Source organism: Macaca thibetana, chromosome Y (genome assembly GCF_024542745.1).
Source record: "Macaca thibetana thibetana isolate TM-01 chromosome Y, ASM2454274v1, whole genome shotgun sequence".
Taxonomy (NCBI): domain Eukaryota; kingdom Metazoa; phylum Chordata; class Mammalia; order Primates; family Cercopithecidae; genus Macaca; species Macaca thibetana.
In genome coordinates this window covers 1,398,704-1,415,628 of record NC_065599.1, presented here as the reverse complement: position 1 = coordinate 1,415,628, position 16,925 = coordinate 1,398,704, and the positions used below count along the sequence as shown (strand labels likewise).

The 16,925-nt window shown below is 43.3% G+C and overlaps 2 protein-coding genes across 2 annotated transcripts in view; both read right to left on the bottom strand.

The window, feature by feature from the left end:
• LOC126947204 (uncharacterized) overlaps positions 1–16,925 on the bottom strand; it is a 279,674-nt gene that overhangs the window by 160,776 nt on the left and 101,973 nt on the right. The window lies entirely within an intron of this gene.
• LOC126947177 (testis-specific Y-encoded protein 2-like) lies at positions 9,277–12,041 on the bottom strand. The gene is given in 7 exon segments (XM_050777903.1): positions 9,277–9,506; positions 10,206–10,287; positions 10,395–10,540; positions 10,640–10,751; positions 10,880–10,957; positions 11,564–12,007; positions 12,009–12,041. Coding segments are annotated over 7 exon segments (918 nt in total). The 3' UTR covers positions 9,277–9,483.

Genomic DNA, 16,925 nt, shown 5'->3' with positions numbered 1-16,925 from the left:
ACTGACCTCTAGGAATTAGCATGTGAAGAGTATGTTAAAGGAGGAGGTTTTCTATTTTTGAAACAGGTACATCATTGTAATGACCCCTTTAAGTGTATTGCTAATTGCAGTAAAAATAAATATTGGTCACCATGAGAAGAGCTGCACTAGTACATGTTAATTTGCCAACATTTAAGCTAGAGCCAATCGCTTAGAGATGAGGGAGCGCTTTTCTGTAAAATTTTAGCGTGCAGTCATTCAAAGGCAGCAATCTTTGTGTGTGTGAGACGGATTGAAGAACATGGGAAAATTTACCTTCTTCAGCTGAGAAAGGACGACGTATGTAAACTTTATATTCAGCGAAGACTTTCATGGTTTTACCTGTTTTCCCTACATCATTAGTAGTCATCAGTAATTCATATGAAAAGAAAAACCTTAAGTAACTAATAAATAACAATTAAAAATGAACTTTTTCTTACAAATTAATGTCTGCCTTCAGCTTCATTAGTAGAACTGGCCTTGTGGAGCCATGGGATTATCCAAAGCCGGAAGAAATATTTAAGTTGTCATGAATGTCTAGCAATTAAGGGAAAGAAGGACAGAATCATACCAGAAATAATTTTGAGAAGTTGTTTTAGACAAGAAAAAATTGTGTTTCAGATTTTGAGATCTTTACACAATATTAAATCATTTTAACGTTACATGTCCCATGTCACCTGGATGAGAAAATTAAAAGGAAGGAGGTCCTTCACGCAGAGAGCCAGGCTCTTCCCAGAGAAATGACCGTGTGTCACCAAGAGATGAGGGTTACGCAACGAAGGATAGGTAGAGGAAAAATGGAAAAATAGTTGACTTTTGTTGTGGTGATGAATTTCACGTAACAAAATTAAACATTTTAATGGAAATCGTTACCTGGCATGTAACACAATCTGTGCTGTGCAACAACTCTCTCCATCTACTTCCAGAACATTTTCATCACTCCAAACTACAACCGCACTACCAGTTAAGCAGTTCCTTTCATTTTCTCCCTTCTCTCAGCACCTAGCAAACAGCAATCTGGTTTCTGCCTCCCAACTTACCCGTCCTGGGTATTTCATGTTAATGGGCTGAAGCACTGCAGGACGTTTTGTAACTGCCTCCTTTCATTTTGCAATTAGAGATCGCAGAATGGCTGGGAAACCTCAATATGTGACCAGGGAGGGAAACTGGCTGGGAATTAAGGCCCACCTGAATGATGTTGTGGACACCCAGTGTCAGTTACCTTCGTAAACACCTGCTTAGTTAACATTGCTTACTATTAATATAGAACTTAATTTCCTGGAATACTGAAAAGCAAATTGATGTATGAAAACATGTAATTTGTTCATAAATGTATGGAAAAACTGCAGACTGATGCATTTTCCATTACAATTCTTATATGAGACCCGAAGTGTTTTACCACTTTTCAGATGTATTTTTATTGTTCTGCTCCTGTCAGTTTTTAGGATCAAGTTTGCAATACATGGACGTGGAGAGGGACTTTCAACGTCTTTTAGAGCACTTAGTTGTAAATTGTGAGTTTCTTCCCCCGTGGTTCTTTTCAGGTTACTATTTGCACTGTATATGCAAATGTTAAGTTTTTTTTCTTATGTGCCCCTCCTGGAACTTTTGTTTTAAAGGATTTTTTTTTTTTTTTTTCTGTTGGGTATGTGAGTTTCCTGTGAGCATTTTTTCTAAAACACACTTTATTTGCTTCATTAGTTTTTGGGATGTGTGTGTGCGTGTGTGTGTGTGTGTATGTGTGTGTGTGTGTGTGTGTGTGTTTCTTTTGAGATGGAGTCTCCTTCTCTCACCCAGGCCGGAGTGAAGTGGCACGATCTTGGCCCGCTGCAACCGCTGCCTCCCAGCTTTAAGCGGTTCCCTTGCCTCAGCCTTCTGAGGAGCTGGTATTGTAGGCACATGACACAATGTCCAGCTAAATTTTGTATATTTAGTCAAGACTGGGTTTCACCCTGTTTTTCAGGCTGGCCTTGCACTCCTGACCTCAAGCGATCCAAACGCTCCCAAAATGCTGGGCTTCCAGGGGCGAGCCATCGTGCCCAGCCTCAGTTGTTCGTTTATGTATGTTAAGGCCTCTTCTGTGTTCTTCCTGTACAGATATTTTAGAATTACTAAAATCATATATTTTGTTTACTTACTCATTTTAAAATTAATGTTCCCATTTGCTGAATACAGTATTGTGAATAGGTTAAACCTTGTATAGTATTGTCATTTTGTCTTTCATAAATTATTCAAGAACTCTGATACCTTTTTTCCCACCTGAGGAGAACATGCAGATAGTTAGAAAAAATTGTCTGAGTGGGTAGGTATTTAAATATAATTTGAAAGAATAGTGAAGTTCACAAATACAATTTCACATTTGTATTTTGCATCATTTTGAACATTTTATTTGCTGACACATGAAATTCTGAATTCGCCTTCACGTTACATATACGCTTTGAATCAATGTGAAGAATGAAATGAATCCAACACCAAGAATTACTTCAGGAATTAAGTAGAAAGCGGTTGTTATGTAGAAAAACTGTATTTATTGGAGGTATATTCAGAGATATTTGAGAAGGCTGAAAGTATATTCAGAGATATTTGAGAAGGCTGAAGCCAAAATTTTTGTTTTTCTTTTCCTCTGGTGTTTTATGATAGCCTGCCAAGACTGTAGTATCACTAGTTAGAGTCACTAGGCTACCAAAGTCTCAGGGCGGCAGTAATTATTATTAGGGAAGTAATCTAGGAACATAGATGGGGGAAGATAATTCTAGGCAGAGATAATAACCATTGAAATAATTCTGAGACTAGAATGAAGCAAGGAGTCATACTCCCATCATGTGGCAAGACAAGAATGAAGGAAAATGCTTGAGTGAGATCAAAGACCTATCCTTTTGGTTTTACTCTGAGTGTAACTCTGGCTACTGGGAGAACAAACTGTAAGCTGCAAGTGAGTATCAGAATCAAGCAGAGAGACCAAACAAATGATGACGCTTCAACAAACGGAATGGCAGAGGAGACGATACACTCACTCCTTTCATGTGACTGTATAAGTTGTGCTTACCTAAAGTTACTTGGTTGAGGGCATAAGGAATATTCAGGTAATGATCCTGAGTATGTAGGCTGTTTTTGTTTAGAGCTTTCCTCTAAATTCCCTCTACTATTTGATTTCACTCTTTTCACCAGAGTTCCCATTATTTATGCCTCAGTGTTACATGGAACTCATGAAATATATGCCATGTAAAATGTTTTACTGTCCATCAAGTAATATGGAATTTACATGTCATAGAAAAGTATAACTTACACTTTGAAGTTCATATCTTATAATTTAATGTATGTATAAACCATGTAATCTATATGATGGATTTAAAAATATAAGTATTCGTAAACATATACAATACATGTATCTGTATTTATATGTGTATTTGCATAGAGATGAAATTTATGCATTGTTTATATTTTAATACACGTAGAGTATATGTCTATATGTATTTCTTTTTTTAAAATACTTTAAGCTCTGGGGTACACGTGCAGAATGTGCAGTTCTGTTACCTAGGTATACACGTGCTATGGTGGTTTGCTGCACCCATCAACCGTCACATACATTAGGTATTTCTCCTAATGCTATCCCTCCACTAGCCCTCCACCAACCGACAGGCCCCAGTGTGTGATGTTCCCCTTCCTGTATCCATGTGTTTTCATTGTTCACACCCAACTTAAGAGCGAGAACATGCAGTGTTTTCCTTTTTGTTCTGGTGTTATTTTGCTGAGAATGATGCTTTCCAGCATCACCCATGTCCCTGCAAAGGACAGAAACGCATCGTTTGTATGGTTATGCTTACTATTCCATGGTGTGTATGTGCCTCATTGTCTTTTTCCAGGGGATCACTGGTAGGCATGTGAGTTGGTTCCATGTCTTTGCTATTGTGAACAATGCCTCGGTAAACGTAAGTGCGAATGTGACTTTACAAGAGAATGATTTATGTGTTCGGGCATAATAGAGAACACCAGTACAATGCACTGTAGGGTAGAAATGTGACGGGTTAATTTGCTCCATAAGGATTTATTTTATTTTATATTTTATTGGATGACGACGAGGATGACGATGATGGTGATGGAGTTTTTATCATCCTGGCTGGAGTACAGTAGTGCAATCTCAGTCAGTACAATCTCTACCCCCCGCCAGATACAAGTGATTTTCTTGCCTGAGCCTCCCAAGTAGCTTGGACGTTTTATGTAAGTGTTAGCAGAACAAGCAAGAAACAATTCATAACAAGTAATGTGGCAGGTCACTTTGAACAAAGAATGTTATTTTTTTAGATGACACATTCTTTCATATAACTTGGGACACTGAAACAAATAAATGAATGATGTGAATACAAAGATGAAAAGGGCAATAAATTGTAAGACAGAGCTGGGCTACATTATCCTACAGAGTGTGTGGTGGGTTAATTTATTCTGAGGTGTTATTTTTAATCCTGGAAAACTTTTCACAGAATTTGAATAATGGAATTCGTGTTTGATCCCTTAATGCATGTGCTCAGTAAACATCTCCAGTTTTGCATTGTAAAAGTCACGGTCATTTCATGAAAAAAAAAAGAAGAATTACTAGAAAGCTGTCAGCCTCTGTAAGGGAATCTCACTTGAGTTTTCAACAGAGTGTGTAACAAAATTTTATCTTTTTGGCTTATTTATGATTACCTAAATATAGACTTTTTTTTTTTTTTTTTTTTTTTTTAAACCATTTACAGCAAACTGACGGAAGCAGATCGGCCTGCCAAGCTTAACATTGGAGGCCTCCATTTAGAAACCAATGAAAAGACGCTTAAAGCAACATTTGGGAAATATGTTCCCATATTGGCAGGCAACTGTTATACATATGTTTGTTTGTGTGTGTGTGTGTGTGTGTGTGTGTGTGTGTTTATGTGTGTTGTATGTATGTGTGTGTGTATATATATGTGTGTATGTATGTATACGTGTGTATATATGCATATACATACACATTAATATGTCGGTGCTATTTATGTCTACTTTTCCAAAGTAAATGTATAGTTAATATGTTTACTGAAGACATAAGTTGAAATAGTTATTTGTTATTAAACTGTAATTTTCAAGTTTATATTTCATATTGGGAAAATTCTCATGGCAGCAGGTGAAGGGTCTGTGGTAAAGGTCACCTGTTGCTGAGAAAGGAAAATGAGCAAAAGTAAGTGTGTTGTGGAGGTGGAGAACAAATTGGAATAAAATAGGCTGACGATTGAGATGACATAGTAGTAAGAATCACAGTAATGATGTGAAATGCAATTTCGTTTTTGGTTTCTTAGTACTCCGTTGAGTCCATTATATAAATGTAAGATATTTTCACATAATTTAGTTCTTCTGTGAGATGAAGGGGAAATCAGCAAGCTCAAATGCTTTGCCTGTATTTTGAGAACGCTGCAGATGCTAAAAATGCTGTCGAGGATATGAATGGAGATGTAACCGTCCCTTATTCTTAATCTCCAAACTGCTTTTCACTTAACAGCATTTCAGGATCTTTTTGGTATTACTAAACTTTTGAAGGTGGCGTAATGTCATGTGATCTGAAATGCTTTAGATATCCTCTTCTTTTTGCCTGAGGAAGTGCAAGTGTAGTTGGAAGGATATTGGAATAAACGTTACGTAAATGAACGTATGGCAGTCCTGTTTGTAGGTTAGTATTCCAATACAAGTGTAAATAGATCTTCAAAGCTTTCAAGCAGCATTAAAACTTAGAAGGAACTCTCACAGAAAGGAGAGAAATCAGTCAGTATTTCCTAAAAGCTATTAATGGATTTAGTTCCAATTCATGGAAATACATCTATAGCATAGACAAGCTATGGATAGACAGCTAGACAAACTTACAAGGTGGAAAATGTCTACAGAGAGACACCAAGACAGACTCACAAGAAGAAAAGATTCTTTCACATTTTCTGAAAATACATTCTTGAGAAAGTATATTTCAACCAGATTTTTACATTTAAGGAAGTGTTAAGTACTTGAAAGTAGAAACGAACATGAGAAGATTGAAATTGGGTAACAGAATGACTAACTGGCATTTTTGCCCCATCCTTGCTCTTTCTCTCCTACAAATATTGTTATCCTGTTAACGCAGTGATTTGTTGTAACATGAATACCTAATGACTCCTTTTTCCCAGTGTGCTTGAGGACTTATTTTGATCCAACCAATGGTCTCTGTCTTATTGAATCTTAAATTCTGGGGATTGTGTGTTTATCACAGCTTTAAAGAGTTGTGTCCTTCTATTACGTACGGACTTCCTTTATATTACCATCAAAATCATTGCATTCTGGACACTTTCAAGTTGTTCTGTTTTACAGCATCACCCCAATCTCCTGTTAGTTCCCGTTACTCTTTATGCTATCACCAACGTGCTTTGCTGGACTTCTTGAGAGTTAATCTTCCCAGCGTGTGTCTCACAAATAGCCATTTATGCTTCAAAAACAGCTTACATTTTACATGTTTTTCTTCACTGTAAATTGTGGGTATTTTGTCCTCACTGTACCATGTATTAATGTGTTGATCGTTAAATTGACTTAAGTACATATTTAAGTTTTCCTTGTTGCTTTTATTTCTCTTACGTCTAGCACACTTCCTGGTACATAGCAGAAAGTCCATTTTTTTGTTCACAGTTATACTTTTATATTTTAAGTTTTAGTAGAAACTGAAAGTTGCTTGGTCTTGTAGGTATGGAAAAAATCTTATGTATAGTAATCTGAGAAAAATAATAACTAACTGGTTACTAACAATTAAAAATGAACTTTGACTTAAGAATTAATGTCTGCCTTCAGCTCGTTGGTAGAACAGGCCTTGTGGAGCCATGGGATTATCCAAAGCCGGGAGAAATGTTTTAGTTGTCACGGAAGTCTAGGAATTTAGGGAAAGAAGGACAGAGTCATACAAGAAATAATTGTAAAAAGTGGTTTTAGACAAGAAAAATATTGTGTTTCAGAATCTGTGTTCTTTACATAATATGAAATCATTTTAACATTAAATGTCCCATGTCATGTGGATGAGAGAATCACGGAGGTCCTTCACGCAGAGAGCCAGGCTCTTCCCAGAGAACGACCATGTGTCACCAAGAGATGAGGGTTACACGCAACAAAGGATAGGCAAAGGAAAAATGGAAAAATTGTTGACTTTTGTTGTGGTGATGAAATTCACAAAACAAAATTAAACACTTTAAGGTAAATAGTTAAGTGGCGTTTAATACAACCTGTGTTGTGCAACAACCACCTCCATCTAGTTCCAGAACATTTTCATCACTCCAAACTACAACCCCACTACCAGTTAAGCAGTTCCTTTCGTTTTCTCCCTTCCCTCAGCCCCTAACAAACAGCAATCTGTTTTCTGCCTCTGAAGGTACCTGTTCCGGGTATTTCATGTTGGTGGGCTCAAACAATACAGGACTTTTTATAACTGTCTCCTTTCCTTTGCACGATGCCCTGAAGGATCGTTTACATTGTAGCACTTCTTTCCTTACACAAGCTGCTGACCCATTATTTTATTTGGGTTGTTTCCACCACTGTATTTCTACATACCTATTTGTCTGGGCACCCTTATTCATTTCTCAGTATGTGCGAATGGAATTGCTTGGTCCTGTGATAATTGTGTTTATTTTCTTGGGGAACCACCACATTTCTTCATAGTAGCTGCATCATTTTCCATTCCAGCTAGCATTGTGTCAGGGTTCCAAATTATCTACGTCCTGTCAAACACTTGATATTTCCTGCTTTTTAAAATGTATTCCCATTCCAGTGTGTGTGAAGTATGCTATCTCATTTTGGTTTTGAAATGCATTTTCCGAATAACTAATTATGATGATTTCTTCCATGTGCCTTTTGAGCATTTGCATATAGTATTTGGAGAAACAACTATTCGTGTGTTTGGTCCTTTATTGTGTTTAAGTTGTAAGTTAGTTATGTTTGGGATACGAGAAGTTGATAATTTAGAATTTGTTGCTTTAACTTATGGAAGCAGAATTCATACGAGTTCCTGAGACACCAGGGATGATGGTCCACCACCTAGAGGTTATGGATACCATGATTATGGTTATTCTAGTCGGGATGAACATTCCTCTGGAGGATATAGGTACTATAATAGTTTCCGGTTCTGTCAAATAGTTTTCTGAAGATGTTCCTGCTGACCGTAGCAAACCTGTCGTAAATGTAGTGACCGTGACGGCAACGTTGGGGGACGTGGTAGAGATCATTCTGACCATCCAAGAGGAATTTCTTACATATCAGAGTTATGGTAAGTGTCCAGGTTTGATTTGTACATTATAGTATTATATTTAATAGACCAGGTCATTGCTTTAATAAAAATTTAAGGAAAATCGTAAAGAAAAAAATGCACAAAATGCACTCGCATTGGTGTTAGCTACGTACATTTTCGCCTCCTCACCTAAGGAAGCATCTTGGAGAAAAGCTTAACCCAGCTAAAGATGTAAACATCAACAACATCGTCCATATTCTGGGTCATCAAGTGACAGACAGTCCAGGCATGGATCCTCAGGCAATCTTGTATTCCACAAATCCACCACCTTTCCCCTCACTTCTGCATGTTTGTGTTTTGCCTTAGTCACCTACGCCAGAATAAAAAAAAAAAAAAAAAAAAAAGGGCGTATCCTGAATGTCTTCTCATATGCCTCTGAAACCTTTCCCATAAGGCTTCCATATACCTCATGTGCTCATTTCTTCTCACGTTGCTGTGTGAGAAGTCCTGAGAGGCTGATTGTCCCAGAAAAAGATTATGCATTCGCCTTTAAAGAAAAATAAGCTGTGAATTCGACACGAAAGATAACGTTAACATTTCCATTATCCTGTGCTATCTTAATGTGTCTGATGATACCCAAAATGAAGGATTTTGCAGGTACCTTACCCCAGCAAACTGGGCCCTGTTTATCTCAGTGTCCATCACCCAATGTCATTGAACTATCTCTGCTTCCATAGGATGAAGTAAGCTGTCAACTTAACTGTCTTCTGTTTCTTGTACCTCCCCAACTCTGTCCTATAGAAAGAATCCCAAAACATTTTCACACCAATTCACTCTACAAATTCAGAGGCCCAGCTCCCACACAGACTGGTCATTTTCATGAAGAGAATCAAACATATAGATTGATCAATTCATTAGGACAGCGGAATCCAGGGGATCAAGCGACACACACACACAGACACACAAACACACAGACACACACAGACACACACACACACACACACACACACACACAGAGCCACACATCCTTAATACTGTTTATTTTTTATTCCATACAATTCAATTCCCCCACCCCGCTTCCTGTCTTCATTTGCTGTGACTGGATCTGCTTGTCCTTTAGTTCCTGTGCACAAGACCATGCTGAGTACTGACATCCTGCATACTGTAGTAAGTTTTCAGGAGTTCTGCCGTGTTAGGTGAACACAGCACCTGTGTCCGATGCTCCATCATATTCAACCCAACATCTGCGCGTTCCCTAGAGAAACACAAACACATGTCAAAATGCATCTCCTCTGAGCCACCATTTAAAATGTTTTAATTTTACGGCCTGCTGAGAAAAGACTACCCCTTCCCCTTTTGTGATCTCTTCAACTTCCTCCTACCGTGCATGTGTTACAAACTATTCTCTGCAATACCTGCCCCATTTCCAGTATTCTCTGTGACAGGAGTCAGCTAACAAGACGCGTTGTACACTAAAAGCACACGGAAATCCGATGGGGTAATAGCTTAAGGAAATCCATCGATCTAAACAGTCCTTTGTGGTCTGTGGCAAGGAGGACAACCAGGCACATTCCGGGAGCCCAAGCTTTAGGGGTTGGTAAGACGACTCCCCGTCGGGTTGACGGCCATGGAACCAAGTGCCACAGATTGAAGGTAATAACTCGGCTTTACTTCTCAGTGAGTGTGGACACGCACTATGCTTCCCCGGGCTTAAGACTCCACAGTTATAACCCGCTTTGCAGCGCAGTGTCTCATGTGCCTTTTTCAGCCCAATGCCATGAATGTCCTGGATTCTGTCATGCTGTGTCTTCCTCTCAAGGAATTTCGACATGGATAAGACGGACCCCCAGGTTCTACATTTCTGAAATGAGCCTCCAGGCTCCCTGAATAGAGAGGTGTGTCAACACCCTTATCCTGGGTATCAGACAGCTCCAGTTCCAACTGTACGGCTCACCTGAAATCTCTGTTTCCTCTTCAGGTGGCTTCATCCTCCTGTAGTACTGCAGGGGATTGCGCCACAGGTCCTTACATAGGATCTGTCAGGGGAATCAACCGGAAAAGGCCTCATGAGAGCTCAGACTGGTGACCCAAGCAGCTGGGAACACACCGGGGTCATTCCTCATGTTCCCCAGCAAGGACCCACCTCAGCAATCCTACTGGATCCTGCGAAGTTGTGGTCAGAAAACCAGTTGAAGAAGTTAAGACCGCTGTTGTTGTGTCTGCGGCGATAGGCCTCAACTTCATAATCCTGACACCACTGAATTGGAGTGGAATGAGAAGCCCTGTATTCTACAGACAGAGGATGTTTTGGTAAGGGGGCTGGAACACGTTGGCACTGATCCACCCACCTTCCTCCTTCCACTACCCATCCTGGGAGCCACCTGTCACCTGTGACGTTCACGAGATATTCCTTGGTAATCACTTTATTCTGGAAGTAGGGGTTACTCCGAAAGAACAACATGATCTGGCAGAGATGAACGGGATGCTTCGCTTCTTTCACCTGTCCGGACAAGGTGGAGAAAGCTTAAACACCTTTTTGGCTGAGGTGCCCACTGTTGCTTGCAGGAATAAATTATCTCCCTTAGCCTCCCCCACTCAACCCTCCAGCCTTAGTCTTCCCGGCCTCACCTCCAAGTTGATCATGTAGCTCAGCATGTCTTCATCTTGGTCAGTGATCAGGGCCGACATCTGAGGGTGGTTTGCAATCTGATTGAGGTCAAAGAGCCTTGAGATGCAACGGAAAGAAAAGCTAGAAGCAACGGGGAAGGCCTAAGAGCACCCAGAGGGGCGGCTAGGGGATTTTTTCCGATCTGCATCCATGAATGACCTCCCTTTCTCCTCTCCCTCCCCCTGAATTCAGACCTCTCGGGTTTCACCGAGGGTGTATCATTGTGAGGCTGACCGCACTGACACGGGGAGGGGCGATATGCAGAGAACTGCCGGTGTCTGAGGCCTGGCAGAATCTGCTCATACCCGAAGAAGCCCAGTCCCAGATCGGACTGGCAAGGCGGAGCAGTCACAGTCCCTTAACAACAGCTTGATTCACAGCAACACGTGTTCTGCTGAGAACTCGCTTCTGCTCTTCAGAAAGATGCCCCAAACGTCTGCTGCTTGGCACCATGAAGCGTTTCTCTCACGCACGCAGGAAAATAGTACCCGTGTCTGCTCTGGCTTTCTTCAGCCACATTTGTCTGTGGAAACTCACCCGTGTTCCCCAAATGGTCACATCGACGCCGAGCCGCCCGTAAGTTCCTTACACTTCCCAAGAGCACCTCTCAACTGGCAAAGCAGAAGAAACACTGCAAAGGATACCACATTGGCCCAGAAGCCAGGCATGCTCTGGATGATGGCGCCTCTGCGGTCCAGGTGGGGCTTGCGCCTCCGCTCCATCTTTTCCCTCTGCTGAGAAAAGGCCTTCCTGGCTCGGGCATTAACCGGCTCCAGCTCCACCTGAACGGCCAGCAGCTCCTCCAGTGCAGACTCTGGGCTCATGGGCCCAGGGCCAGGCTGTGCCCGCTGGACCTGCTCCTGCCGCTTCTCGTCGGCTTCCTGGTGGGCCACCACCTCCACCTCCGCCATTATGTCATCCGCTCCCAGCACCGCCTCCTCCCCCAAAGCTACCTGCTCGCTCTGCGCCCCGGCCTCCCCCTCCTGTAGAGACTCCATCCTGAAGACGGTGCCCCCCTTCGGACTCCCACTGACCACCGCCTGTGCTGCCGGACCCTCACCGCAGGAACCCTGCCGCTGCCCTTCACCGCAGCCGGTGGGACGGCGGGCCCTCAGGGCGCATGCGCCGGGCTAGCAGGCGCCCCCTAAGGGACTGCACGCAAAGGGCGCAGGGAGCCGCGGGAAGACATGGAGACCAAAGGGCACCAGGAGCCCCTCCAAGACCGCGGTTCTCCCCTGGCGGCCAGTCAGTGCGAGGGCGGTGGGCGTCTCCCCGGGCAGCAGCAACCTAGGCTGGCCTGCAGTCCCAACCTCCCGAGCTATGCCTCCTCTGAGAAGCCCTCGGGGCTTGCGCCAGGTAGCGCTGCATCCAGGCACACGCGGGCTGCGTGGCCTTTGGAATCTTGGGCATGGAAGCCCTGTGCCCTCACTGACATCCTGAGTGTGGCAAGCCATTGACCCACACGGCACGTATGAAACATCTCACTTCACTGGGCAGGCCGGGTAGATGGAATGGAATACTGCAGATCCAGAGGAGAAGTCTCTCTGGCTGCTGGGGCGAGGGCAGCCGAGGCGGCCTGGGGAAAGTGGGTCTGGGCGGGCGCGAGGCGTGGGAGGAAAGTCTCTTGGTTAGGCTGAGGTGGAATTCGTCTGCTCCAGAGGCCAGAAGGCCGGCACGCCCTCTGGCAGGTCTATGACAATACAGACTCCGCGTAGCAGGCTTCCTCCCGGAGGGTGCTGTACGGAAAGGAGCATTCCAAAGGGGCTCCCGTCCTATGCCCTAGACGTACCGGAGGCCAGCCTCCAGGGCTGGCCATGGACAGCCAGCGTGCACACCGTTGTGCACTGCCTTGCCGACCCAGAGGCTCCCATAGCGCTGAAGCGCCTGTCTCCCCCCTGCTGGCGCTGGACCCAAAGGGGTGTAGGCCCTGAGCATACATAACCTCCTTTGCACCCAAGCCATTCCCATAGGGAGCGCCAGGCACGACCCTGCAGCCCCTTCTACCTACAGGGCTTCCCTCAGGTGGACAGGCCCACCCGTCAGGAAGCCCAGGACAAGAGGACACCACACACCTGGACGTCAGCAGAGCGTGTCCAACATCCAGCACACAAGGGCCTCCTGCGGCTCCTGAACCCTGAGGAAGCAGCCGCCTTATATCACCCCGCCCCCCGCCCTCGGCCGCAACCACTTCCTCTGTCTCCTTTCCCTAGTTAGTGCAGGTTTCTTGGCCTGGCTCTCCCCACCCCAAAAACCACCACAGTTGTGAGGTTGCCTCCTCGACAGACAGCGACAGAGAAGCAACAAGCGAGGGCGACAGGCCAGATGCTCCAGATTCTCTGTGCTCTTGAAAATTGCAGGGTGTCACGAGACTTGCTCAACGAGTCGTCTGGAGGCTCCTTGACCAGAGGTAAATTGTTTGGCACACTCAGTTGTTGTCCTGGGTCAGAAACCATGGTGAAGTCCTGCTTTGCTGCACGATGGATGTGCAGGTCAGGCTGGGGAGCCTGGGTCTGCGGGAGGGGTCCAGTGTCTGAGTCCGTTTGAGGCCTCCCTGGGGCCCGCGGTGTCTCAGTGGCAGAGCTGGGAATGGGAAACTCATGCTTCACTCCAGCTAGCAGGCCACCTCAGTCCAGCTAGGTGAAATGGTCGCTTCGAGTCCATCCCGTTTCTCCTTGTTGGCCAGGCAGGTGGAGGAACTCAGTCATCCCCAGTTACTGGCGGCTGAATGAAGATTTCCTTTTGTCACAACTTTAACTTCCACAGTGAAAGTCATCCTGAAGGACTATTGCTTTGGCATCCTTGGTAAGGAGTGCCTCCCAGCATAGTAGGGGAGCTGGTGTGTGGGAGGGTCTGTGTGGCATGAAACTTCCTGGCTCCTCTCCCCCCAGGGAACGGGGTGTCTCATTGCACTTCAGTCCGGTGGTTCCGGGATCATAAAGATAGAGCCTCCAGCTGCAGGCAGAACATTGCCTACCTGAGCTCGTTCAGCTGCTGGGCTAAAAATGACTGCCGGGGTTTTGGCAAGATTGCTGAGGAGGGTTCCCGTGGCAGGTGCATCATGGGAAAGGACCTCACTGGTCATTCCTTGGCCTCTGGGGAATGGGCTCTGAACCGCGACCTGACCTACGGTGGACCCCCTTCTGCAGTCCCCCAGATCATCAGCCAGGGCCTATGGCTCAATCCATTGCAGTTCTACTCCAGGGAGGGAGGGACGGCATTAGAGAGGGAACAGAGAGGAGGCCAGGCAAGCAGCCTAGGGCTGGGAATTTCGAGGCCTTTGAGTGCTGGTTCTGTATCTCAATTGTATTTTCTAGCAACCCACCTTCAAAAATCTAACATTTGAGTTTTAACAACCACATGTGGAATTGATCAGATATGTTTTCTAAAGTTGAAGTTGCATTGTCTGCTCCACTCTTCTTGTTTCTTTTTTGAGACGGAGTCCCGCTCTGTAACCCAGACTGGAGTGCAGTGGCGCCATCTCGGCTCACTGCAATGTCCGCCTCCCGGGTTCATGCCATTCTCCTCCCTCAGCCTCCTGAGTAGCTCCATTCTAAGGCACATAATTACGTGGTAACTTTTTTCTCAATTGATCTGGAGTGGGCAGATTAATACTACTCTGCCATGTATGAGAATATGCATTTCCTTACCTGTGACAACACCAAGGCATTAGAATATATCTACCTTTTTTGTAGCTATATGAAAATTTTCATGTTGTTAAATGGGCCATTCTTAAAGATTATTAAAATTGAACATAGCCTACTCTTAAAATTAATATTTCATAATGGATTTGTAAGAATTGTATGTTATGATACAAATTTTAAAGATAACATACTTTTCTGAAGTGTCATTTTTTGATTTGTAAATATTTAAGTTTCTTTGAATGGAATTTCGTGGACCCTAATCATATGTTTCCATACAGCTTTCCTCATAGCAGAATTATAGGAACAGTAATTTATCATTTTTCTCCTAATATATTTTTGTCCTTATCTAGATTGTATTTACCTATTTAACTGATCAAATTCTGCTCTCTCTTCACTCTGCATTTATCCCACATCTCTCTCTCACACCAATAAAACGATTCTTGTGTTATGTTTCAGGGTTTCTTCTGTCGCTAGACTGGAGTGCAGTGGGGTCATCTCAGCTCACTGCAACCTCTGCCTCCCAGGTTCCAGCGATTCTCCTGCCTCAATCTCCCGAGTAGCTGGGACTACAGTCGCATGCCACCCGGCCCAGTTAATTTGTGTATTTTTGGTAGAGATGCGGTTTCACCATGTTGCCAAGGATGGTCTTGATCTCTTGACGACATGATCCACCCACCTCTGTCTCCCGAAGTGCCGGGGTTCACATTGTGAGAAAACATTAGTTTTAATCTCGTGTTTGCTGGAGAATTCCTCTTAATTTCTCCTAAAATTCCTAGCGGTATTGTTTGATAGAAGGCTTCTTAATTTAAGGAATTCTTCCATCTCCTTGGTCCCTTGGTAGTGTTCGCCCGGCACACCAATCTAAAAATTGTTTGTTCCGTTTCTTTGTGGGTTGGAGTCTTGCTCTCACCAGCCCAGAGTGCGCTGGTGCAATGATAGCTCCCTACGCTCTCAAATTCCTGGGTTCAAGCTCTTGCTGCGTTGCTGTGACTGCAGGCATGCACCACCACACATAGCTAAATCTGTTTTTCTTGTTTCTTATTTTCGTAGAGACAGGATCTCATTACATTGCCATAGCCGCCATTAAAGCCCTGGGCTCACGCAGTCCAGCTGCCTCAGTCTTCCACACTGACTCACAGTGTGAGCCACTGTGCCTGGCCATCCAGTTTCTGAGACCTCAGTAATACTTGCGTGCAAGGCATTCTCATTGGTTATGCGAGGATACTAAGAAGTAAAAGAGCATTTTGCAAATAAGCAATCCCTGATATTAAATAATATTGATTAATAAAATTAACGCTTGAAAGGTAGACTTGAAGGAGGCCAGGATTTTTAAGTTAAGTGCATCCCACAAAAGTGCAGAGTTGTGAAATACATGGGGGGTGTAAAGTAAGATATGGTGTATAGAAATATGTGGGGGGTGTAAATATATGGGATGTGTGCAGTCATTCAGATTGTACAGGGATGTTGAAATCTTAACACTACATCCTTAGTGTAGAATTTGAAATTATTTGAGGAGGGAATTTAGTTCTAAGCAGCACGAGGTGAAACGCAGAATTGAAAAAGAAGTCACATTGCTGAGAATGCGAAGGGTAAGATTGCCGCCTCAACAGAAGAATGTAAGACAATAAAGTAACAGTTCTAAGCAAAGAAATTTAAACAGAACAAATTAAAATTCTCACCAAGGACTCCATCATCATATGGAGGAAACTGAAGCCTGACATTTTCGATTTTACATTTCACGTGTAGAGTATCGATGAAGAGTTAAATATTTATTGATTTCAGAATACACAAGCTAGCACATTTCCATTAGAAGACTAGCCAGCGATCACATCATAGGTGAAAGACTGACCTCTAGGAATTAGCATGTGAAGAGTATGTTAAAGGAGGAGGTTTTCTATTTTTGAAACAGGTACATCATTGTAATGACCCCTTTAAGTGTATTGCTAATTGCAGTAAAAATAAATATTGGTCACCATGAGAAGAGCTGCACTAGTACATGTTAATTTGCCAACATTTAAGCTAGAGCCAATCGCTTAGAGATGAGGGAGCGCTTTTCTGTAAAATTTTAGCGTGCAGTCATTCAAAGGCAGCAATCTTTGTGTGTGTGAGACGGATTGAAGAACATGGGAAAATTTACCTTCTTCAGCTGAGAAAGGACGACGTATGTAAACTTTATATTCAGCGAAGACTTTCATGGTTTTACCTGTTTTCCCTACATCATTAGTAGTCATCAGTAATTCATATGAAAAGAAAAACCTTAAGTAACTAATAAATAACAATTAAAAATGAACTTTTTCTTACAAATTAATGTCTGCCTTCAGCTTCATTAGTAGAACTGGCCTTGTGGAGCCATGGGATTATCCAA